Genomic DNA, 26,214 nt, shown 5'->3' with positions numbered 1-26,214 from the left:
TATATGTTTAAAAATTTCCATATAAACATTTTAAGATAATGCCCTTGAGATGGTTTATGTAATATTCATCCCAAGAAGTATTCCATTAAAATGTTTGAGATCGATTCTGTGTGTGACAATTCATATCATTATATAGAAAACTTACAGTACAGAAACCTGCTTAACTTTAACTCATAGCTCTTAAAATTGCTTGGATTCAGAACTTTCTATATTCCCTGCAACAATCTCTAAATAGCATCTATACTTCAAGGAATTATAGTTTAATAATAGTTACTAAGCACTTTAATGTACCCTATATAAAAAATAAATAGTCGATGGTCTAGCTCCTTGAATAAAAATAATTAAAACCTACACTTTGACTACCTTCTGTAGATTACCACTCTCAAACCTTGCTTCAAACATCAAAGTGTTGTCACAGGAATCCACAGGTTGCTTCAAGGGTGTTCGGTTGCCCCCAACTCGAGAATACACAAAACAGGGCTCTTTATAAGCTGATGAGAGAAGAAGACCACAGCGATGTCAAGACATGCCTATAATATGTAGGCATAGAATATGGATATAGTATATGGCCATACCATTTTGTGCAAGCCAGATCTCATCTAAACTAGGAAGAATGTGAAGCAATAGTACAAGGACTGTAAATTCTAAAGTATTTGACACTAATTTATATAGATTTGTGTTGAAGTAAGAGAGTCTAAGACTATTTAGACTAGAAAGGCAATGTCTGAAATAAATGTATATATTTCTCACATTAAAAATATTCATTCCACTTCTGGTCATGATGAAGGAATTGGCTCTAAACTTACCCTTTCACTATAAATAATTATAACACTGGACAAAAAATAAGAGCAGTTGCCATGCATTTGGATAACCAAAAAGAACCAGAATTACATAGGGTCATTGAAAGAAGATAAATACATGAAGCTAGTCCATGTTTAGCCCTGGTCCTTTTTGGACTACAGCCTAGGGAAGCGGCAAGATTGCTGAGGAAGCAAGATTGGTTATTATTTGGGGCTGTTGAAATTTGTGAATCAAGAAACTAGAGAGAATAAAACTACACAGAAGGAGAGCCTAAGCAGTCTATATAGTGGTTTCTTAGTCCGTGGCATAGATTTTGGCTACACAATCAAAGGATGTGACTAAGAAAGATAGGAGAGATCACTCTTGCGTGCTGAGATACCAGAGGATGTACAATTTGGGATATGTTGGAATTTCAACTTATCCAGAGTGGAAGGATTTTGTGGAACACATAAGACATTCAACCACAATTCCAGAAAGGCTATGCCTTAGGCATAAGGAACATGCCCAAGAGAAAAGGCTATGACCAAGGATTAAGGGTAAAATGAAAATAAACCTGTCTTTATAAAAAGTAAGACCAAGCCCGAAAGAAGCAAAATAATATGCTAGCAATTTAACTGCCTACCAGAACAAAATTTGACATAATTAAGAAAAAAAGATTCCCTATAACATATCTTTTATAATGGCCTGCATATGATAAAAAATTACAAAGTGTTCAGAGAAGCAGGAAAATGAGATCCATGGAGACATCCAAATAACCCAAATGTTGGTGTTGAAATTAACAGAGAAGAACTTTGAATATATTTTCATATCTCTTTGAAAAGATAGAGATAATGAGAAAACAGATAAGAAATCTCAAAAGAAAAAGGGATACTAAAAATGAAAAAAAATTCTAGAAATAAAAATTACAGCAACAAATGAAAGATTTATTAGATGGGTTTAGGATTTAATTATTTCACATTGTATTTATAAATCATAACATCACTTTGTACCCTATAAATATATACAACTCTACTTTGTCAATTTATAATTAAAAATAATTTAAAAAAGAAAAATATGGTTGAAGATTGTGAAAGAAAGAACCAATGAACTAAGGACTAATACAATTGAATCATACTGAAAGATAGAGAGGGAAAAAAAGAATAAATATCCAGTGACATGTGGGACATATCTAGAAATCCAACATTATGTAATTGGAATTTCAAAGGACAGGAGAGGAAGAATGGTATGAAAAAAATATGTGAATAAATAATGGCTGAAACTTACTCAAATTTGGGGGCAAAATCCCTATTAACCAATGGATCTAAGATGTTTTACAAGCTCCACCAGGTTAAATATACAGATAACCAAATCTAGAAACATCATAGTCAAAATGCTGAAGACAGCCAGGGAGAAAAAGATACATCACATATTAATGGTTTCTAACTTACGATGTTTTGACTTAAAGTTTTTCAACTTTTATAATGGTGAGAAAGCAATATGGATTCAGTACCCTCCTTAACTTATGATGGGGTTACATCTGGATCAACCAAGACCCAGACCCCTAAGTCAAAACTTAGGATATTTTCAAATTACAGGGGGATGATCAGTACAAACCCAGTACTTTGCTTCACAGATATTGTGTTTCTTTTATTTATTTATTTTTCAAGACAGAGTCTTGCTCTGTTGCTCCAGCTAGAATGCAGAGGGAGTGTCATAGTTCACTGTAACCTCAAACTCCTGGGCTCATCCCCATGAGTAGCTAGGACTAACAGTATGTGCCATTACTCCCTGCTAGTTTTTCTATTTTTGTAGAGATGGGGTCTTGCTCTTGCTCTGGATGGTATCAAAACTCCTGAGTTTAAGCAGTTCTCCCACCTTAGACTCTCAGAGTGCTGGGATTATAGGTGTTGAGACAATGCACCTGGCCCTATACTATGTTTTATACAAATTGACAGTTTGTGGCAACCCTGGGTTAAACATATCTATGAGCACCATTTTTCTAACAGCATGAACTCAATTTATGTCTCTGTGTCACATTTTGGTAATTTTCGTAATATTTCAAACTTTTTCATCGTTGTGTCAGTTATAGTAGTTTGTGATTGATGATGTTTGATCTTGCCATTGTAATTGTTTTGGATACACAAACTGCACTCATATAAGATGGTGAACTCAACATGGAAATGTTGTGTATATTCTAAGAGCTTTACCAACCAGCCAGCCATTCCCCCATATCTTTCCTTCTTCTTGGGCCTCCCTATTCTCTGAGACACAACAATATTGAAATTAGGCCAATTGACAACCCTACAGTTGCCTGTAAGTGTTCAAGTGAAAGGAAGACTCCCACGTCTCTCACTTTAAATCAAATGCTAGACATAATTAAATTTAAGTGAAGACATCATGTTGAAAGCTGAGATAGGCCAAACAAAAATTAAATCTCTTAAACCAGTTAGCCAAGTTGTGAATGCAAAGAAAAAAATACTTTAAGGAAATTAAAAGTGCTACTTCAGGGAATGCACAAATGATAAGAAAGCAAAACAACCTTATTTCTAATAAAGGAGAAAGTTTCAGTAATCTGGATCAAACCAGGCACAACATTCCTATAAATTAAAGCCTAATCCAAAGCAAGGCCCATGAAGGCTGAGAAAGGCAAGGAAGCTACAGAGGGAAAGTCTGAATCTAGTAGAGGTTGGTCCATGAGGTAAGGAAACAATCTATTTTCATTAACATAAAAGCTCAGGGTGAAGTAGCAGGTGTTGATATAGAAGCTGTGGCAAGTTACCCAGAAGATCTAGCTAAGTTCACTGATGTGGTTGTTTCGCTACACTGAACAACATATTTTCAGTGGAGGAAACAGTCTTTTATTGGAAGAAGATGGTATCTAGGACTTTTACAGTTATAGAGAAGAAGTCAATGTGACTTCAAAGCCACAAAGGACAGATTAACTCTCTTGTTAGGGCTGAATAAAGCTGGTGACTTAAAGTGGGAACGAATGCTCATTTGCCATTTTGAAAATCCTATAGCCCTTCAGAATTATGCTAAATCTACTCTGTCTTTATAGATAAATGATGCATCAAAGCCTGAATGATACCACATATATTTACAGCATGGTTTATTGAATATGTTAAGCCCACTGTTGAAACCTGCTGCTCAGAAAAAAATACATTGAAATGTTATTACTCATTAACAATGTACCTGGTCACCCAAGAGCTTTGATGGAGATGAACAAGGAGATTAATGTTTTCGTGCCTGCTAACACAGCATTCATTCAGAGGCCCAGAACAAGGAGCAACTTTGACTTTTGAGTCTTACCATTTAAGAAATACATTTTGTAAGGCTATAGCTGCCATAGATGGTGATTCCTCTGATGGATCTGGACAAAATAAATTACAAACTTTATGAAAAGTATTCACCATTCTTTTTTTTTCTTTCCTTTTTTTTTTTTTTTTTAGAGCTAGAGTTGCAGTTTGTCACCCTCGGTAGAATGCTGTGGCATTACAGCTCACAGCAACCTCCAGAACTTGGGCATAGGCGATTCTCTTGCCTCAGCCTCCCGAGTAGCTGACACTACAGGCACCCACAACGCCTGGATATTTTTTTGTTGCAGTTTGGCTGGGACCGGCATATTCACCATTCTTAAGGCCATTAAGAACATTTGTGATTTATGGGAGGAAGTAAGCACAGCAACATTAAAAGAAATCTGAAGTTGATTCGAATCAGCTCAGAGCTTCAGTAGGGGAAGTAACTGCTAATGTGGTAGTAATAGCAAAAGAACTAGAATTAGAAATACAGTGTGATGTGTAAGTGAATTTCTGCAATCTCATGATAAAACTTAAATGGATAAGGAGTTGCTTCTTGTGGATGAACAAAGGAAGTAGTTTCTGGAGATGAAATCTACTCCTGGCAAAGATTCCAGATTCTGACAGGAATGACTCCAGTTTTGAAAGATGTTCTACTGTGGGTAAAATGCTATCAAGCAAAAAAAAAAAAAAAATCTATCAAGCAGCATCACATACTACAGAGAAATCTTTCATTGAAGAAATAGTCAATTGATGTGGCAAACTTCATTGTTTCCTTTTTTTAAGAAATTGTCACAGACACTCCAATCTTCAGCAACCACCATCAGTCAGTAGCCATCAACAATGAAGCAAGAATCTACACTATCAAAAAGAACATAACTTTCTGAAGGTTCAGATAATCATTAGCACTTTTTTTAGCAATAAGATATTTTTAAATGACAGAATATACATTCTTTAAGATACAATGCTATTATCGCATACTTAATAGAATGCAGCATAGTGTAAACATAACTTTTATCTGTGCTGGAAAACAAAATTGTGTGAATAAAATTTTGTGAATAAGTAAATAAATATCACTTTTTTGCAACATTCAGAGCTATTTCTTTCATTCTAGTTGTTTAAAAGTATGTATGTGAGTAATGATTTCTGGAATTGCTTACTGTTCAGGAAACTATCCCTATGAATTGCTGTATGTCTTGCTAGCTCCTTAAGTAAAATACATATGCTTCCTTGGAAGTTATATTTAATATATAAAACACTCTAAGATACTGAACTCTGATGGCTAAATTGTGCAGGAGTCCCATACTTTCTCACATTGCTGCTGCAGAAGCAGTACAATTTTGGATATGCCCCAAGATGTCTGTTTGATTATTAGCACACTCTATCATAAAAGACGACATAAGATTTTGCACTAATAGAGCCATGAAAGTGCAAATATGAATGCAAATAAGAATGAGTGCACTTATAGCATTAAGAATGCTTTCCTGAGATACTGTAAGTGTTAAGAATGCTTTTCTGAGATATAATCTTAGAGGATTTTTTGAATATGGGGTATTTTCTTTTAAAGATGACAAGCCCCCAAATGCATCCAACAGGCATGAAATTAAAAGAAAAACATGTGAACAAGTTCATGAATGTGAGAGCTGTAGGTGGGGCATGAAATTACAAGAAAAACATCTGAACAAGTGCATGAATGTGAGCTATAGGTGGAGAGGGAACAATAGTTTCAGAGCACTCCACTGGATTTATTTTTGAAAACTGATGTGAAGCATAATTCATTCTAAATATAATTGTCCATTTTAATGGCTAACATGCTGTTTTACTTTAACTTTGCATAAACTTAAGTACAACTTCAAAAATGTAATTAGCACTAAGTCAATATTTGGATCAATACATAACCAGACATCTTTATGGAGACAGGAATTTCCTGGTAATGTTAAATTTCTACTGTAAACAGCAAAAGAAATATAACTAAGACATTAACCCAGGTAACAAATAATATTTTACAGCAACATTTCTCATAATGTGCCCACCATCTTCAGCTAGATAAACTATGGTGTCTTCCTTGGAGTCTGGATAAAGGGGTTCCATTTCTAGGCCTGTTGGGATATACACTGGCTCAGGATAAGAAGGAGTCCAATCTGGAAAAAAAGGGGGTGATAACGTTATTTGAATATGACTTCAAAATAAAATAGGAACATTTTATTATAGATTTTCAAATTATTCACTGGTAGGTCTGGACTGAAATAAATATTTTATGGTGGAGCTACATTTTACAAGGGTTCATTGGCAGTAATAATGAACAATGTCACGCTATAATAAAACTTAAAACATTTCATTTGCACCTTGTTCTAAATTGTTATATTGAGTAATTCGTTATTATTTTGTAGTCATTATAGATTTTTATACTAACACTTCTATTTCTCCTAAGCCCTCTTTGCCATTCAATCCCACTGGGGTTCTTGCTTTCCCTCTTGTTCTCTCTTTTTTGCACCATCAGACTCTCGCTTGGCAAGGGTTGTCAAGTTAAAAGCTTATAAACATGTTCAAGTTTCTTCTGTCTCCCCAAAGGGAGGCCATCCTTAGATCCCCTCCTCCCCTACTCTTTTTTAACTGCTAGATTTCCTTGTCTTCTTTCTTTTTAGGACCAAAAAGCTGCCTGTATTATTCTCAAATCTTTCTGACCATGGCCTATTTGATAGAAAAAAAAAATTACTTCACCGTCTAACTATCCTAATTTTTGTATTTTTTAGTGGAACAAGAATTTGGTGGTGAGAAACAAACAAGTATTACTGGACAAACATTTTGGAGATTATGAATATATCTGCTTTAGTAACAGAGCTATATTTGTCATGCTCAATAGGGGTGAAATTTAGCTACCAAAACCACATAGATTACCATATTGATGCAAGGAAGCATCTCTGTGCATTTTAGAGTTAAATGAACAACAGCCAAATAAACTGATAATAAAGATAACCAATGAAACAAATTATAATTGAAATTTCTCATTAGTTGAAAGCCTTCATCAATTCAAGTCAAAATTAATCATGATCTGATAATATAACTTCTCTTAAAACTTTGGGAATTTCAACTATTTGCCTTTGTGTATCCTGATTGTCAAAAGTTGTATGACACTCAGACTTTCCATTTGAAGAAACGGGTTTTATTAATTTCTTCTTGTGCTCTTCTTTATTTACTAATAAATAGTTCTTATCGTAAAGAAAGGCAAAACTATTATTAAAACTGGGGTAAGAACATATATGTATGAGTGAGTAAAGTTTACAGCTTATCAGAGTACTTTTACTGAGGACAGTATTTTGAGAATCAAGCTTAACTTACTTCAATTTACATGTATCCCCTTCATTTTTTTCAACAGCTGTTAGTGTTCTCTAATATGGGTTGCCACAATTTGACAATAGATGGACATTGTAGTTGTGTATTTATTGATGGACATTTTGGTTGTTTATGATAGTTTATTTGTACTATACTATTTGTATATGGCAATGAACATCTTTACAGTATGCCTCTATTTACATGTGTGAATGCCCTTAGGTTACATATCCAGAAGTAGAAATACTGAATCAAAGAACATGAAAATTTAAAATCTTGACATATAAAACAATACCTTTAAAAAAGGGCAATCTCATTTATATTTTCACACAGCTTGTTTAAGGGTATCCTCTATCATTTAGGTTAAAAATTTATGTCATTTCTCTTTCTCTCTTAAAACCAAAAGAAGCCTTGGCTTTCAGAGGAATTAATGTAATGTTGTGTACAGATAGAATATCATTGGCTATCCCTGTGTATTAAGTCTGTTTTCTGTTGCTTGTAACAGAATACCCCAAACTGGGTAATTTATAAAAAACAAAACTTATTTCTCATAATTCTGGAGGCTGGGAAGTCCAAGGTTGAGGGAGCATATCTGGTCAGAGCCTTCCAGGAGTCCTGAAGAGTCCTGATGTGCAGGGTATCACATGGGGGAGGGTAAGCATACTAATATGCTAGCCCAGATCTCTTTTTGTTTTCTTATAAAACCATCATTTCCTCTCTCATGATAACTCATTAATCCATTAACCTATTAATGTATTAATTCATGAATGGATTAATCTTCTTATAAGGGCAGAGCCTTCACAATCCAATTCGCTCTTAAAGGCCCCAGCTCTCAAAACTGCTACATTGGGGATTAAGTTTTAAGATGAGTTTTGGAGGAGGTAAATATTCAGACCGTAGCACCCCATAAACTGCATCTGGGACTGCTTTAGAAAATCTGTTAACAACCTCCTATGTAGTATTTTATTAATAAAATAGTATTTTGACAATCAGGAAATACTACAATACTTCTTGTATTGACTATAAAAGGTGTTCCTTTCCCAAGATTAATTCATTTTCTACTTCTTAAAGATGAATAAAACTTCAAAATAGGTAATATACCAAAGTTCATTCATGGGACATAATTCATTACTACAAAGCCTTAACTTTTAGCTATTTTGGTATATATTACTTAGATTTTACCATCTAACAAACCGGCTTAAAACTTAGGGACATAAAATAACAATCACTTCTTTGTCTCAGCTGGGTGGTTGTAGTATTGATTAGGTTCACTAGTGTATCTTGATCAGGTAAGGGCTGCACAGATTTTTTTTTCTGTTTCATTCTCATTATCTAACAAACTAGCTATGGATTGCTGCATGGTCACTGAACAGTGTTTAAGAGAAACTAGACATGTACAAAGACTTTTGAGGCCTAAGACAACATTGGCATGTGTTAAAAATTAAATTGAAGCACATTAACAACCTTAAAGAATTTATTGAGTGAACAGTGATTCATAAATCAGGTACCACACAATTGTGACTTAGGGTTGGAGCTCTATCAGAGGAGTTTTAAGAAAGGGCTTTAATAAATTAAATGAAGAATCAAAGTAAATAATTGGTTACTGTTATGTAATTGTCTTCTTTGCACTATCTGGTGGAAAATTTATGGTTAGAAGTTAGTTGGCAGATTCTGATTGGTTAAACTCAAGTTTCATTTTCTCTGAATCAATTTCAAGAAATGCATTAAGTAAATAATTGGTTACTGTTACATAGTTGTCTTATTTGCACTATCTGGTGGAAAATTTCTACTTATAAGTTAGTTGGCAGATTCTGATTCATTTCCCTCTGAGTCAATGTCAAGAAATGCATTTCAGTTTACTTATGTAGGCTCCCCAAGGCAATGGAGCCATCTCAGTCTAATGGGCTCCTGTTTAATTATTTTAATACATTATCACTTCCACTACACTCTGTTGGACTAAAGCAAGTCGTAAGTTCATCCTAGATTCAAGGTGCAGGGAAATAAAGTCCACTACCTCTTGACAGAAAGTAATGTAAAATTACATTTTAAAGGGCAAGAATACATGGATGGAAAGTTGAGTGCAATCTATGTGTTACATATAATGTCATGTACAGATCTTAATTGTATGATTCAAGGAATTTTGACAAATAAGTGTAATCATGTAACCAACACCCCTCTTAAGATCTAGAACATTTTCATCATTCAGACAAATTTCCTCTGTCCTTTCCCAGTCAATTCTACAACCTGCTTCAGAAACCACCCTTCTGATTTCTACTATCATAAACTAGTTTAGCTTTTTTTCTCAAGTTCATATAGTTTGAATCATATAGAATGTAATCTTCTGGGTTTGGACTCTCTTACTCAGTGTAGTGATTTTAAAATTCATCCATGTGATGTGTATTGTTTCCCCCTCATCCTTTTTTTTTTTGCTGATATGTATTCAACTGTATGACCATACCACAGTTTGTTATCCATTAACTTATTGATGGACACTTGAGTTGTTTCTGGTTTTGGATATTGTGAATAAATATAAAAATGAAAATTCATGTGTAAGTATTTTTGAGAACATGCATTTTAACTTCTATAATATGAATACCTACAAGAAAAACTGCTGTTCAGGGAATAAATATATTTTTCCCTTTATTAAAAGCAAAACTGCTCAATCTTTTTTCAAAGTGATTGTACAATTTTTCCTTCCATCAACAATGTGTGATAGCTACAGTTGTTGTGCATTCTAACATTTGGTGGTTGTAAAGTGGTATCTCATCATGGTTCTAATTTTCATTTCCCGTGTTGAGCACTTTCTTTTCATGTGTTTATTGGTCATTGCAATCTTCCTTTGAGAAATGTCTCCTCTTATCATAGTACTACACTGTCTAAATTACTGTTGCCCTCCCAGTTTTCATTCTAACTTTCTTCTTTATTAACCAGAACCTGATTATATCTGAGTAGCAATGTATGCCATTAAAAACCTCAAGTTTCATATTTTTCATATTTTCATTTTTCATATTTTATATATATATAAATACAAAATATATATAAAACCAAATATATTTTATATATATATATATACAAAATATATATAAAACCTCAAATATATACAGAGAAATATTTCTATTTTCTCTGTGGCTAGGAGTACCCATGTATATAATTCCGACCAATGAGAAGTAAAAAGAAGAATACTAGTAGAATTTTTGGAAAAGCTGCTTTCCTTATGAAAAGGGACAGAATCACTTGGCACAAACACTTTGCCTTTTGTTTGTCCTCTTCTTTCTCATATTTTTATTCTCTTAACCACATCTTTTACAAAGCAAAGTTTTTTTAACTTTGAAGTCCAAATAATCTTTTTTTTTTTCATTTTATCAATCATGTTTTTGGTGTTAATTCTAAGAATTCTGTGCATAGTTTTAGATCATAAAGATTTTATCCTATTTTCAAAACATTTTTAAAGCTTTATTTTTACATTTAATTCTGTGATCCATTTGAAATTAATTTTTGTATAAGGCATTAGACTTGGGTCGAAGTTTTTTCTTCTCCTTAATTCTCTTTTTTTCTCTTTCTATTTTTGTAGATATCCACTATCTATAACAACATGTGTTGAAAGTGATAGCTTTCCTCCATTAAATTGTTTTTTCTTCTTGGTCAAAAAATCACTTGGGATTATTTATGTGGTTCTACTTCTGGGTTCTCTATTTGATTCCATTGATCTATATACTTATCCTTCTGCTAACAATACATATTTTTGACTACTGTAACTATATAAATCTTGAGATAAGATAGGCTGATTCCTCCCATTTTATGCTGCTTTTTCTAAAATTGTTTTAGCTATTCTAGTTTTCTTAGACTTTCCATACAAATTTTAGAATAATCTTGTCTTTCTTTACCCAGAGAAATCTTGTAGGAATTGCTGTAAATCTGTGTATGAATTTGAGGAGGACTGATATTTTTAATAGATTAAATTTTGTCCATGAACATGGTATATTTCTTTATTCATTTAGATCTTCTGAGTTTTTCTCCATTAGCATTGTGTAATTCTAAGGATGCAAATCTTGGATATGATTTGTTAGATTTACACACCTATGTATTTAAATTTTTGAGTAATTATAATTGTAATTTTCTATGTTGTGGCAGGGGTTTAGATTACACAAATGTATGCCTTTTTTAAAAAGTACTGACTGACACAATTAGATCCATACATTAATGTAAAATTTACCTCAAAACTAAAAAGGACTGTTCTAAAAGGATTCTGAATAATATTTATACTAAAACCTGAAAAGGTATAAAAGCTAGAAAATTAAAACTCTATCTTATGTATGAATATTAAAGAAAAAGTCCTGCTTAAAATATAAGGAGGGCAGCACCTGTGGCTCAAGGAGTAAGGTGCCGGCCCCATATACCGGAGGTAGTGGGTTCAAACCCAGACCCGGCCAGAAAAAAAAAAAAAATTTTATATATATATATATATATATGTGTGTGTGTGTATGGAAACAGAATTCAGCAACACAAAAAATAATATACAGTGCCTATTGATTGAATTCTGTTTCCATATATATACATATGTATACATATATATATATAGTTTATTCCAATAGTATACAGCTGTTTAATATTTAGGGAACTACTCATATGATTTACCAAATTACTAGGTTAAAAGAGAACACCATGATCCTTTCTTTTCATAGATGTTGAAAAGTAAAGATTCTTAACAGTATAAGAATAATTAGAGGCCTCTCTAACAGGATTAAAAACAAATTTCAAACTAGAAGCTAGTAGTTTGGTTAGTTAGAAAACATGTGAAAAGTATTCACATTAACATGGAGAGCAAAATAAAGGCAACATTATTAATTTTTTTTTAAGTACCAGTCAATGCATGTAGACAAGAGAAAGGAGTATGAAGTAAAAAACTGGAAATGAGATATAATCACATTACTACTAGATGATGCAACTATATTACTAGGACATATATAATAATTTAAAGATTAGAAATAAGATGGATAATTTCAAAATTAGTACACACAATAACTTTCCTCCATGTAAGCAAATTAGAAAATATAATGTAATAAATATCTCATTTAAAACAGTAACAAAATAAAACTAGAAGAGGTGCAGAAAAAAATCTAAAACTATACAAGGGAGACAAAGAAAAATTAGAATAAATTGTGATACGCTTATTAGAAAAGAAGATGCAATATTGTAAAGACATTAATTTTTTAAATAATAAATGTGATGTGATCACAATAAAGTCGCCAATCTATTTTGAGACAGCGAGAAAAGTTTATTTTAAATTTTATATAGAAATAAAACAAGACAAAAGTAGTAAAAATTTTGAATAAAGAAAACATGCAATAATAGAGAACTAAATTTACCATATAAAATTTATATCTTTAGATCTATAGTAATAAAGAGTATCATGATAGCATATGAAAAGACAGACTAATTGAATCAAATTTAAAATTAGACCTAGAAATTTGTATTCTAAATGTGCCATTACCAATCAGTGAACAAAAAATGATTTACTTAATAAATTATTTTAGAACAACTTGACACACATTTAGTTATACAACTGGATTGGAAGCTTATTCCTTATATCAAAATGGATTCCTGATGGTCCAAAAATGTAATCACAAACAATATACTCTGATACTGCTAAGAAAAAATCTGAAAATTTCGAAAGCCTAGATGTTATTTAAAAATGAAAGACAAATGATTACATAAAAACTAAAAGTTTCTACAAGACAAAGGCAAATGACAAACTGAGGAAAAAAATATGCAACTGATATGACATAGCATACAAATCTCCCAAATAGAGATAACTTACAGATCAAGAAGAAAACGAAAAATGTAACCAACAGCAAAATCAGTAAAGGATTTTATCAGACAGTTATATCAATATAAAAAGTAAATAAGGAGACGAAAACATGCTTGATTCCTATTAAAGAATATAGAAACTAATAAAACAACACATACAAAGTAAATATCAGATTGTTAAAAATAAAAATGAGTGATTAAGAGTGTTGTGTATTTAGGAAAATACTTTCATTAGGCAGTAAAAAATTAACTTTAATTTTATGGGTTACCCAAACCCTCCATATGCCAAAATAAAGTTTGAATTTTGCCCAACTCCTGGAAAATAACATCTAAGACCTTGAAATATTCTGCATAAACAGAGAGTCATTTTTGTCTACCTGGGCCCTTTACCAGTGTTAATGGCACATGCCAAATGGGAACCTATAGAATTGTCCAAGCCTACATATTTTAATTTGAAACATGACATGTTAGAAGCTGGAATGCTAGTACCAACACATTTTCTGTACAACAGGTCAGTGTGGACCAGAGATTGGGGCAAAAGCCCATAAGCACCATTCAGCACCACAGCTGGGATTTAGATCAGAGAATTTTCAGATGCAGCAGTAAGACATATGCCTTTTAAAATTTTTCATAAAGATAGGGTCTTATTATTTTGCCTAGCTTGGTCTCTAATTCCCGGTCTCAAAAGATCTTCCTACCTCAATCATCCAAAGTGCTAGGATTACAGGCATGAGTCACCATGCCTAGCTGACCTTGGGCCATGAATGAGTGATGTAAATGAATAATGTAATTTATTGTGGTGGTAGTGGGGGCTTTGGCCACACAGTATCAATTTTGACCTCTTGAAAGGCTAGAGACTAAACAACTAAGGTAGCCACCACATAAGCGTTTCCTACGGGTATAACCAACCTTGGATAGAAACCAAGGACATCAAAGCTTGGATGAATATCCTTTGGGTTGGCCACACTTTGTGAATGCTATCTCACAATGAGAATGGGAGAATTAGTGCTGTACATAGGAATTCACTGGGAGAGAACAACTGGAAGCTTGTGTTTTGTCTCTTGTGGACTCTGCCTCATATGGCTTTTATCTTTGTTGATTTTAATCTATATTGCCTCAATGTAATAAAACGTAACTATGAGTATACTGGCTTTTCTGAATTTTGTGAGTCCTTTTAGCAAATCATTGAACATAGGCGTGTACTTGTGGACTCCTGAATACATTCAAAACTGTTTTTTTACTATAAACTGAAGGGTAATTAGTATCCTTCTACCAGATTCTAGGAATTTACTCCCCAAATGTATTTATATACATGCATTAGGGTACACGGGGCACAGTGGCCCATACCTATAATCCTAGCACTCTGGGAGGCCGAGGTGGGTGGATTACTTGAGCTCAGGAGTTTGAGACAAGCCTGAGCAAGGGTGAGACCCCATCTCTGAAAAAATAGCCAGGCTTTGTGGTGGGCACTTGTAGTCCCAGGTACTTGGGAAGCTGGGATAAGAGGATCATTTGAGCCCAAGAGTTTGAGGTTGCTATGAGCTATGACACCACAGCACTCTACCAAGGGCAACAAAGTGATTTCAATTTGTCTCAATTAAAAAAAAAAAAGGTATTTATATAATTCTATTTGTCAGAGCCAAAGACTGGAAACACTGTGAAAATTCATTAATAAGGTACCAGTTAAAGAAATTATGACTCATCCATTTAATAAAATCTGATGTGACAGTTTACAAAAAAAAAGATTGGTATATATGAGCTAATATGGAACGAATTAATTGTTTGTTTAGGACAGGACAGAGTTAACTTGTAGCTAGATGGGAAAGCTCTATTTTTATCTCTGGGGAAGTTTGGATGTCCAGCTTTGAGTCCTGGCCAAGATAAGAACAGCAAGATAAATGATGTGCTATGTAAAGTCTGAAACTCCCCATGGTCAGTCCATTTACTGATGGTCTTAATCTGGCAGAACTAGAAAGACAGCCTGGTTTGATTTTATGGCCAGAGGGGCATAAAAACCCTGCCTGGAACTTTTGCCTTGAAGTCTTCTGAAGCTAAGATTCATCGCACAGATCTTGATGTTTCAATCAGAAGACATGCAGGTCTGTGTGTGAATAAGCACCCCGGGAAGCGTGCACACAGGGCCCAACATTTGCCAGAGTCTCTTTCTCTTGCTGCATTATATCCTCTGTGTTTAAATGAAAGTCATATGTGAGAATGCTCTGCGGGGTCTAGGGTCCTTTCAAATATCCAGATTTGTGAAATCTTTGTAATAGTTGGTGAAAAGAGCAAGGTCTAGGGCGATATGCAACATTGTAGGAAATAACAGACATTCTGAAACGCCAGCAAGGAAAGTGGAGAAAGCCATCAAGGACACTTGGGAACAAACTCTGGTTCCTCATAGACGATGATGTAGTGGGTTGCTGCTGGCTTGAGAAGCAGCAGAGCTTGCAAGGACTCTAAGGACATAGGCTGTGAATAAGAGAGCAATGACACAGCCCAAGATGAGACTTTGATACAGCACGATTCTACCATGCACAGACGGTGTCACTCACAGCTATGTGACTTCCTTCATGGCTCTGGGCATCTGAGGAACTTGCACTGACAGAGGCTGCATCTGCTCCTGCCTGGCATGGCTACTGCACCTTCGCTGGGTGAAGACTGGGTTCATAGAACCCAAAGCTCACTTAATATGTAAGATATTTGAAAGATGGCACCATAGAACCTAACTACTGTTGAAGCAATATTTTGGTAAGGATATATATTTGAAATTTCAATTCAAATACAACTGCTCTCATTTGAATGAAGCTCAGCAGTAAAAGTGGGGGTCCACCAACCAACCAAGGGGTGTAGAAACTGTCTCCACTCTGTGCCACGGATGGTGACTCCTATGACTGAGGGCAAAATGGAGACTGAACGTGAGGCTAGGAAATGTAAGAGACAGAAAGGGACAGTGAGGATGTGATAGTGGGTTGTCCAGTGGGGTGGACTGAAGCCACGCTGAGTGGAATGTACATGTGGGGAAGCAGTGGCAGGATGCGGTCTGGCTTCCTTCTTCCCTTTGGGTCTCCTGTGTTCTCACTCTCTTACCACTGCTACAGGAGAGAAATGAGGCCAAAGTCACAGATGCACGAGGGATTTTCCTTTCCTGCACCTTATTCACTCCCTTTGCACAGATGTGTAGTGAGGAGGCTATGAGACAGAACTTGGGTACAAAAAGCAGGGCTTGGCAGAGATTCAAATTCAGTAGCATAGCAGTGTTTTCTCTGCTTGACTTTATCTCCATCTCTGGTGCTGGAGCAAAAAGAAGGAGGGGTCTCCAGGGGAGGAGTAGGGATGATGGTATAAGGGCTGAAAGGACAAAAAGGGAGACAGATACCCTACACACACCCAGCTCAGAAGAGATTTTTTTGTGAATAAATTTAAATACTATTAAGCATGAGTACTTTAGTAAATTTTAACCCTAAACCTTTGGAATTATTAGGGAAAGAAAATTAACTTTGTCCTTGATAAACAAAAATCAGTGTTCTCTCTCCCTATGTCTACCTAGCATCTATCTACCTAGGAGATAATGTATAGAGAAAACTTAATTTAAATGTTTAAGTCTTTAAGAACTAAGTAACATCTCATTTAAATGGGCATTGTGGTAAGTATATAACTATAGTAAGTACAGACAGTTTCCGATTTTATTCACCACTGAATGTCTGTAAGATCTCTACCAGGCAATCACGTATGTGTGTGCTACAATCAACTAAAGGAGGACTGCAGGGGGTGTGAGAATGTGGTGAACAGTGGAAATGTTTCTGTCATGCCTGTGTGTGGACTGGGAGAGCAAAAAATAAATTTGGGATGCACACATGCAGAAAAATAAAAATATACACTAAAATAGCACTTTTCAGCTCCATAAATTTCCATTAAAAGAAGTAGAAAATGGGAAAGGAAAGGAAAAGACAAAGGAGCATGGAGAGTGAGAAAATGAAAGAGGAATAGAAATGGAAAAAGGAAAAAAGAAAGGGGCAAAAGCTGATAAAGATACACTAAGGAGAAGACAGAAAAGGGGGAAAAAGGACAAAAAGACAAGGAGTAAAAAGGAGCAGGAATACAGTCAGAGACATTGCAGCATCCCTGTTGTGACTTCACTCCATGGCTGAATTTGACTATACCTGGATTTACTGGCCTACTGTTTGGAATTGTTTAGAATTACTAAAGCCTTAGGGGCTAGGCACGTGCTTTAAACCCCTCTGTTTAAGCACACATGTCTGCTGAACACCTGAATGTGGCTAATCTGAAATGAGATGTCTGTAAGTATAAATGCACATCAGATTCTGAAATTAAGAAGAATGTGAAATATTTTGAATACAGTTAGGTTAAAATAATTTTTTACCATATTTCACTTTTTTTTTAAAACTCTTTAAATGTGACCTCTAGCAAATTTAAAATTACACATATGGCTCAAGTTATATTGGAATGCATTGTTCTAACACCAAGAGTTTCCTCACTGAAATCAAGGTTGGTAAAGTAGTCTGCTAATGTTGGAATCCCCCCAAACGGCTAAAAACATACCAATATGATGGACTTTTTCATCAATGACCTCACAGTGGTATGGCCACCGTGTTGGACTCAGTGGACCAGAGGAAGAGACACCATATAAATCTCGTGGTTCACGAAGACGTGGCACCCATCTCCCTAGCTGATATTCCAATAGTAACTGTGTAGTCCGGGGGAAGAATGGGTCAGCAACTGAGTCAGCTGAAAAGAAGATTCAAACACACTTGTGAGTGATAAGAAAGAAAACCCTAATTCCTGTAATTTTTTACATAGTTCCTTTTTTTCTACTACTATTTAATTTGTGGATATCATTATAAACATTTAATAACTCACGGCATATTTTAATAAAAATAATGAAATCTTATAAGTGATTTTCATAATAGCTAAAAAATGGTTGTTGACTTTATGTACTATTAATGTATGCTAAATTCTCACTACTACTCTAAAAACATTTGTTTCTTCCACGTTTTCTAGCAAATCATCTACTTTCTATTCTTCTTAATCACACTATTTGTCTAATGAGTTAAATACACTCTCTGACTATAATTCCTCTCCACTTACTGGAACTGTATTGTCAAATACTGCTAGAGACTTCCGTCACAGCTTTTGTTTTTTTAGTTCTCATTCTGGGTCTCTGTGTGTCACAAATCAGGAACATGATTCTCATAGAATGTGAGGGGGTTCTCCATGCACCAGTGCAGTGGCCCTGCCTCTCACAGAATGATAACTCTGTGGCATCAATTTGATGGTGATGATTACTCCTCCTTAAGTGCATTTTCCTTTTTTTGGGGACACTACATTTCCTGTTTTTCTCCCTACCTTTCACACACTTGGTTCTCCATTTATCTCACTGACTCCTCTTGCTCATCCACCTCTAAAATGTGGCTTTTTGCCTAAATTTAGTTTTTGACTATTCTTGTATAATAGCATACATGGCAACTCAGATAACTGGGTTCTAGTCTACTAGTTTATTTTTGTATGATTTCGTTTGGATAAGGCAGCCTCTTTGAACATAAATCTTTATGTAAATAATGATATCACTTTCCCTGTTTACTTCACAGGATTGTTATACAGAATCATTCATTCTGTAGTTATTGTGCTTCTACTATATAACAAAAACAATAAGCAGACACTGACCGGAGGGGAAAAATAGACACTGTCCCTGCCATCATGAGCTCACATTGCAGTAGCACATACATGCACATTAAATAGAGAAACAAGATATTTCAGTGATGATAGATGCTACAAAAGAAATAAAACAGAGAACTATAAATCAAAGTGAGAACCAGGGAAAATAGGTGGGAATGATACTTCAGACAGCATGGTCAGGCAAGACTTCTCTGAAGAGGAAACATCTGGGCTGAGACCTGAATAATGAACTCAGCACCGGAGTAGAGTCTGCCCTGGACTTGCCCTAATAAAGCTGTAAAGCAAGCCTGGAAGTAAAGAAACTCATCCACAAGCAACGTAACTGCTTATCGGAACAAAGTCCAATATTCTTTAATAGAAGACATCATCATCCAGCAATCAACATGCAAAATTCACAAGCCTGTCATTCATAGGTTAAGAGGCAAGAGTCCCACTATGGCAGCATAAGTCTAATGCAGGCCTTCTCTCACACTGATTACAAGTATAGACACAATACAAAACATAACTAACAGAGGAGTCTGAAAAGTAAACTAAAGCAAGCTGATCATGCAGTCAAAACTACTGCCTGTGGGGAGGTGAGTCCACTTCCTCTTCTTTTCTCTTGCCTCTTTTCTCCTGAAGGTAGGCCCCATTCACAGACCAATGCAGTGCTGCAAAAGGTGAAATCTCAGATAAAAATCCAGTCTTTTTTAACAGAGGACCAAGAACAGAGGTCCTCACAGAGTAGCAGGAATCTGAAGGGAAGAAAGAGACCAGAGAAAGCTATCTCCTAATTCTGTGTGTGCACCCACAAGTCTCATCTAAAACCTGAGCTACGCAAACAGATACTCTGGGACTATGAAAAATGAACTGAAACTTAAACCACATATTTAAGTGTCTCGGCTTAACCTTTTAATTACGCATGTGCAAGGGAGTCCCAAACCAACACAGGAAAACCTTAAGAGAACTAAAAGAACTGAACCAACTATGTAAGTCTTAGAACCTCTAAACTACAGAGGTATGAGGTATGAGAGCACCAAGTCAGCACAGCAAAGGCTTAGAGAACTGACCTGAAATTTGAAATACTACCCACCAAAGAGGAGACAGAACTTACCCTCTGAAACTAACTGGGTGGCCTGTTAGAAGAAAAACACTGACATTGTATAGAAGGACCCAATGTCAACATCAGGATGACCTAGATATTGAAACTCTCAGACAAGGACTTTAGGGAAGTCATTATAATTATGCTTCATGAGATAAGGGGGACACACAGAATTTATGAGCATATAGGATTTCTTAGGAAGGAAATAGATACATTGCTGGTGGGAATATAAAATGATATAGCTATTTTAGAAAATGGATTGGTGGGCGGCGCCTGTGGCTCAGTGAGTAGGGCGCTGGCCCCATATGCCGAGGGTGGCGGGTTCAAACCCAGCCCCGGCCAAACTGCACCAAAAAAATAGCCGGGCGTTGTGGCGGGAGCCTGTAGTCCCAGCTACTGGGGAGGCTGAGGCAGGAGAATCGCTTGAGCCCAGGAGTTGGAGGTTGCTGTGAGCTGTGTGACGCCACGGCATTCTACTGAGGGCAATAAAGTAAAACTCTGTCTCTACAAAAAAAGAAAAAAAGAAAATGGATTGGCAGTTTCTTATAAAGTATATATTTAGCATATGACTCAAGGATACCCCTCCCTAGAAATTTATTCAAGAAAAATGAAAATGTTACACAAGGTCTTATATACAAATGTTCATAGGAGTTTTACTTGTAATGCCCCAAAGTGGAAACAATCTAAATGTGCATCAATAGATAAAGATGGTCTGTTCACAGAATGGGAAAAAAAGGAATTAACTACTGAGATATGCAACACTGTAGCAGCCCATATAGCCTATGGCTAGGAGGAGTGGGAGGTATAAGAAATACCTGTAGAGCTCAATAAGGGAACACCTTGATGGAAAGGGCATGGAGAGGGATTTAACTCTCCTAACAAGCATGAGAGCTCGCGAGATGAGAGCAGTGGTGAATTGGCAGTCTCTACACTTGTGGTGTTGAGAGGCAGGAGATCAGCCTTACATTAGGCGGGAGGAGCAGGCAGTTGGGAGCATGCGCATTCTATCACGGACCCGCCTACCCGACTCCTCTCCTGCCTGCAGAACGCCAGCACCACGTCTCTCTGCTGAAGGTTACCAAGCTCTACTAAAGACTAAGATCTATCTTTCTAAGAAGACTGCTTTACTCTCTCTAAGACACTCTCTCTTTCCAGCTAAAGTAGATAGTTCTCAGGCACCTAAGAGAAACTGTACCACAGCAAGGTAACAGCGGTCAGCGTCCAGAACCTAGTTAAGCTGGGCCGAGACCTGGCCAGTCCTGGGCCCTGACAAGTGGTGTCAGGAATGAGATGTGACACAAGACCATGGATAAATCTCAAAAGCATTATGGTTAAGTGAAAGACACAACTATAAAATGTAAGATTCTATTGTGTGAAAAAGTCTGAAAAAGTCAAATATGGTGGAGAGAAAGCAATTCAGTGATTGCCTAGAGCCAGGAGTGAAAGCTGAAACCAGAGGCAAAGGGAACATGTGGGGGTGATGTAAATGTTTTCCATTTTGATTTTGGAGATGTTCTAAACAAGGAGGCAACATAAACAATGTTAAAACATTACTATGGGGCAGCGCCTGTGGCTCAAAGGAGTAGGGTGCTGGCCCCATATGCCAGAGGTGGTGGGTTCAAAGCCAGCCCTGACCAAAAACTGCAAAAAAAAAAAAAAAAAAAATTACTATGATTGGGCAGTTTATGCAAAGAGGGACAATGAATAGATATGTGTCCATGAAATAATTCTCAACTTTTACTAGTTAAAACACTGCGTTACCGCCTGCTTTCTAATAGATTGGCAATTTTTTTTTTTTTTTAAAAAGGGCAGTGGGAAAAAGTCCACAGAATAGTTCTATAAAATTTCTGTAAGTTTGCGTATAGATAAGTGTATAAAAGCAAAAAATGTCTAGAAAGATACATACCAAAGACAATGATGGTCAATTCAAAAGTAAAGATTTGTTTTAGGATGGTGGTTATAAAAAGACAATCAATAAAAAGATAAATGCCTTAATTTCAATTTCAGAATATCTATAATACATCTATGTAACAAAATCATTTATACCCCTTTAATATTTTGAAATAAGAGATTATCTGTACTAGATAGGTAATATCTGGAAGAAATATTTTAGTATTTAAAAGAATAATTCTTAATGTACAAATGTTTAAAAATCAAGTTTATATCAAAATTCCCACATACATGTACATCTGCAAATGAATGACTTTATTAAAGAAACTCTTTATATAAGCAAACTTCACTTAAATAGACATATTGCCAACACATAGTGTCCATTATAACTTGGGTCATACTGTAAATGCACTTAAAGAGCAAGTTATCTAAAAAAAAAAAAAAGTATTTATGTTAAATGAAGTCCCTTGTTAACTGATCAACACTTTCATTTATTATTTTCAAATATTTATCAGGTTTACCAAAAACAAACCTGTAAAGTTTGAACTCAAAAAGTGACTACATTTCTATCAGAATAATTATTCCCTATATTACTCAATCTGTTTTTTCATTAGTTTCCTCATCTTATTTTTAATCCACTCAAGGTCTTATAATAAAGGGTCGGAAAAAATATATGGATAAGTTCAAACCTGTTACAAGTGTACAGTGATGAATATCTTCACTTACAAATTTCAAGAATGCATCCTCATCCTAAAACAAGAGAATTTTTAAATATTTCTTTTTTAAAAAAACAAGTTTCCAAATCCAGTACTTTTTTTAATGCTTGGTATTGAGTATACCACTTTACTCTTTAATAAATGGGAAAATTAACAGATTATTATAGGGTATTTGTCTCAAAGCTCTACCCAGGGTCCTCAAACCGCGGCCCGCGGGCCACATGAGGTGGTGTGATTGTATTTGTTCCCGTTTTGTTTTTTTACTTCAAAATAAGATATGTGCAGTGTGCATAGGAATTTGTTCATAGTTTTTTTTTTTTAAACGATAGCCGGCCCTCCAACAGTCCGAGGGACAGTGAATTGGCCCCCTGTTTTAAAAGTTTGAGGACAGGCCTGCAACACTTCAAATATCCTGAAACCTTAAAGTTTGCATCTTTCACTTCTCTTCTACTAAGTATAGTCATAATAATGACTGTGAGGAAGGCATAAAGTTTAAAATTTCTTGGTAAACACGGGAAAATAATTTAAATCAAGAATGAAATTAAACCCCTCAAAAGGAAAGAAACAAAGCCATAAACTTAAAGGATTATGTACATCATTTTCAAGAGTTTATTTTGGGACCTTAATTTATATATATAATTTATACTTTAACATGATATGAAGGAAATCCCTCAGAAAAATGTACTAGAACCAGACAAAATATCTTTAAACACTATCTTTCTCTTCTTTTTTCTTCTTCCATGTCCTTTTCTTTGGGACTTCAGAGCCACACTGAAACTACTATGGTGATACACAATAAAGTAGGAACACAGGAGGTTCTACTATGATACATATTGTGATGTAACACAATACAATTAATACATATAAGAAAATAAGTGAAAATAAATCCTAAAAATAAAACTCTAACAATTATCATACAGACATTTTAATAAAACCCAGGTTTTAATGAAACCTTCGCCCAAATATTTTCTCAGTAAAACAGTTAAAAATATAGTTCCTCTTTCTAGACAGGGCATACTGCATACAGTAAATAGTTCAGCTTTTTCAATCAAATTATTTCCCAACTTCAATGACAATGATTTAGACATCAACTGATTCAACAATATTTTAATAGAAAATTTATAACATAAATTTTATCTCAAGTAAAATAAAGTTGAGAAAAACATACTGAGTCATCTTCTTCACTGATTGTTCTATCTGAATAATCTTCCTTTTCTGAATCTTCTGACATCTCTTCCCGTATTTGGCTTGAAATTTCTATTATACGGATTAAGCTGTAAAACAATTTCTAAGGAACTTATTCGACAGTTTCTTTTTCAGCTGAAGGTGTTTATTACATTAACTGAGTACTCAAAAATATATTCAATTATATTTAACAGTGACAACAGTTCTCTTTAAAAAGTAAATTAATTAGAATGCAGCTAATTAAACTTTCAATTTCAAAGACCTGCAGAAATTTTTCATTACTTAAGAAACAAAAATCACAATAAAATCAAGCAATAATTTAATTGAAAAGGGGATTTGCAGAGTACACAGCCAAATTATATACATTCTACACATATAATTAAATACTAGACATTGATAAAGCGATAGTAAGTTCAGAATGATCCTGAGGAATTAAGTATAATGAATCAAAGAAAACAATTAAACTTACTCTTGTCAGTGAAATACACCACTGTAAGTTTAAAGTCTTAATTTTCAATTGACCAAAAGTTCAAATGACTACAACAGACTTTTCCCTTTATAGTCTGATAAATATTATCTGTAGATTCTGTCTCTAATATTCAATTACATTACTCTAACTGAAACTGCAATAGCTACCAGAAGGTTGTACTGGCGATGACCATTACCTTCTCTGCAAGTACCTTCCACGTGGTTATTACTAGATAACGGGATAATTTAAATTCCTTGTCAAGATCCTGGTTTTTCAGAGACCAAAGGAATTTACCAATTTCAAATCTACTAGTCTAAGTTCTCCTCCACAAAATGTGCGTTTTGGTGTGTGACCTGCAGAGAAGAAAAGTCCAAACTCCATAGGAAGTAACTACAAAGGCAACGGTGCAAAGTGTCTTACGGGCGACACCTTCAGAATTGAGGCTGAAGTTTCGGTCAGGAGAGCACAACTCCAAATTTGGAAAACCGGACAGGCATAAATCCTGATTCTGTTTCCTTACGTGCGCACATGAGGCACAGCACGTGCTGGGCGGCTGTGGAACGCAACTTCGGCTTCAGGAAAGCCACATGCAGAGGTAACTTAGTGGGCGCCCCGGGGATCTTCCGCGTCTGGAGAAAGGACAAAAGCAGGCGCGCCCGCGCCCAGCAGCGCCCGGACAGGTCTGCGAGCAGGCACGATGGCTTTCTTGGTGGGAAGCACGATTACGCCAGGATTGGGGTTGGCAGGGTCCCCCTCCGGACACCGCCGCGCGGGGACGCGCTCATTCTGCGGAGCGCGCTCGCTTCCCGCAGGGGGCGCCCCGCCTCCACCCTCGCTTCCTTCTCTGAACGTCACTGTCCTCTCTAAGTCGGCCCCTCACTCCCCACCCCGAGTCTTCTGGCCAGGTCGGTCCTTCCTTCAGTGAGGGGACACTGACTCGGGGTTCCTGCCGCTAGAAGGAGCGCCCCTGAACTTTAAGCAGCAGTCCCCACGAGGCCCAGTGCCTCTCGTTACCACAGCAACGGGCCTAATCTCGCGAGACTTCGAGCAGCCTTCGGGAATGACCTAGTAACCAGAGCGGAGGATCTGAGCGTGCGCGGAGTTTTGGCCGGAGGAAGCAGGAGCCCGGAGCATTATGGGAGCTGGGGGCAGTGTTGAGGGGCGGGCAGAGAGAATCCCAGGGACTTGAGCAAGTTGTGGTGTAGGGGGAGAATTTAGGAGTGAAGGCTGGACGGCAGTTCATTCCTAGTGGTTTGCCAGGACCCTCTTGTAGGTGCAGTTAAGCATGCAGTTTAAGACTTGTGCTTTGGACCTTAGGCAGTGTGACTTTGGACAGATGAATTTTCTGGACCTCAGTTTCTTCATTAAATGGATACAGTAATTGCAGGTACCATCCTGGAGTTGTTGGATTAAAAGTGTGTTGGTCTTTATTTATACACATGCTAAGTTCCACTCTAGGTAATTGCTTTATTAATGATCTTTATTCGATTCTGAAAAAGAGACTTTTTTCCTTAAAAACTAGATGGAGGATTCATACATGCACTAGGGTGAACTCTAACAATTATCTGCTCAGAGATTCTTTAAATATAATAATTGTTAGCTAACGTACTGAACACTTATTATTTTCCAGGTCATTGCAAATGTATTGTCTCATTTAATTAAATGTGATTTTTCCCATAACAGACATTGTGTACATCCCATTTTGATTTTTCCCTGATCTTTAGCTCTGGTGCATAATTTAATATATTTGGAACAGTTTTCCAAGTGCAGCTGAAAAAAAGTCTAGGTGTTTGGTGCCAACATAAGGCATTATAGGCTGTAAGATTTGTGATATTGTAGAAATGGAGATAATGAATGTTAGTGAGTTTGAAAGCAGAATAAAGGGTAAAGCACTAAGGCTTAAGCATAGATATGGGTTAATATTGTCTCTTTAGATTTTATAAGTTTCTGAAAATAACAGGTGTT

The 26,214-nt window shown here is 35.8% G+C and overlaps 2 protein-coding genes across 2 annotated transcripts in view; one reads left to right on the top strand and one right to left on the bottom strand.

The window, feature by feature from the left end:
- Positions 1–26,214, top strand: part of CYREN (cell cycle regulator of NHEJ) — a 275,649-nt gene that overhangs the window by 108,161 nt on the left and 141,274 nt on the right. The window lies entirely within an intron of this gene.
- LOC128598722 (cytosolic carboxypeptidase 3-like) lies at positions 228–26,214 on the bottom strand. The gene is made up of 5 exons (XM_053609414.1): positions 23,764–26,214; positions 22,569–22,629; positions 17,775–17,960; positions 6,110–6,217; positions 228–491 (listed from the first exon to the last, which is right to left on the bottom strand). The coding sequence occupies exons 1-5, from the start codon at positions 23,824–23,826 to the stop codon at positions 349–351; spliced, it is 561 nt and encodes a 186-aa protein (XP_053465389.1). The 5' UTR covers positions 23,827–26,214; the 3' UTR covers positions 228–348.

The sequence above is a fragment of the Nycticebus coucang genome, chromosome 11 (assembly GCF_027406575.1).
Source record: "Nycticebus coucang isolate mNycCou1 chromosome 11, mNycCou1.pri, whole genome shotgun sequence".
Taxonomy (NCBI): domain Eukaryota; kingdom Metazoa; phylum Chordata; class Mammalia; order Primates; family Lorisidae; genus Nycticebus; species Nycticebus coucang.
This window is presented reverse-complemented; position numbering and strand designations above follow the sequence as displayed.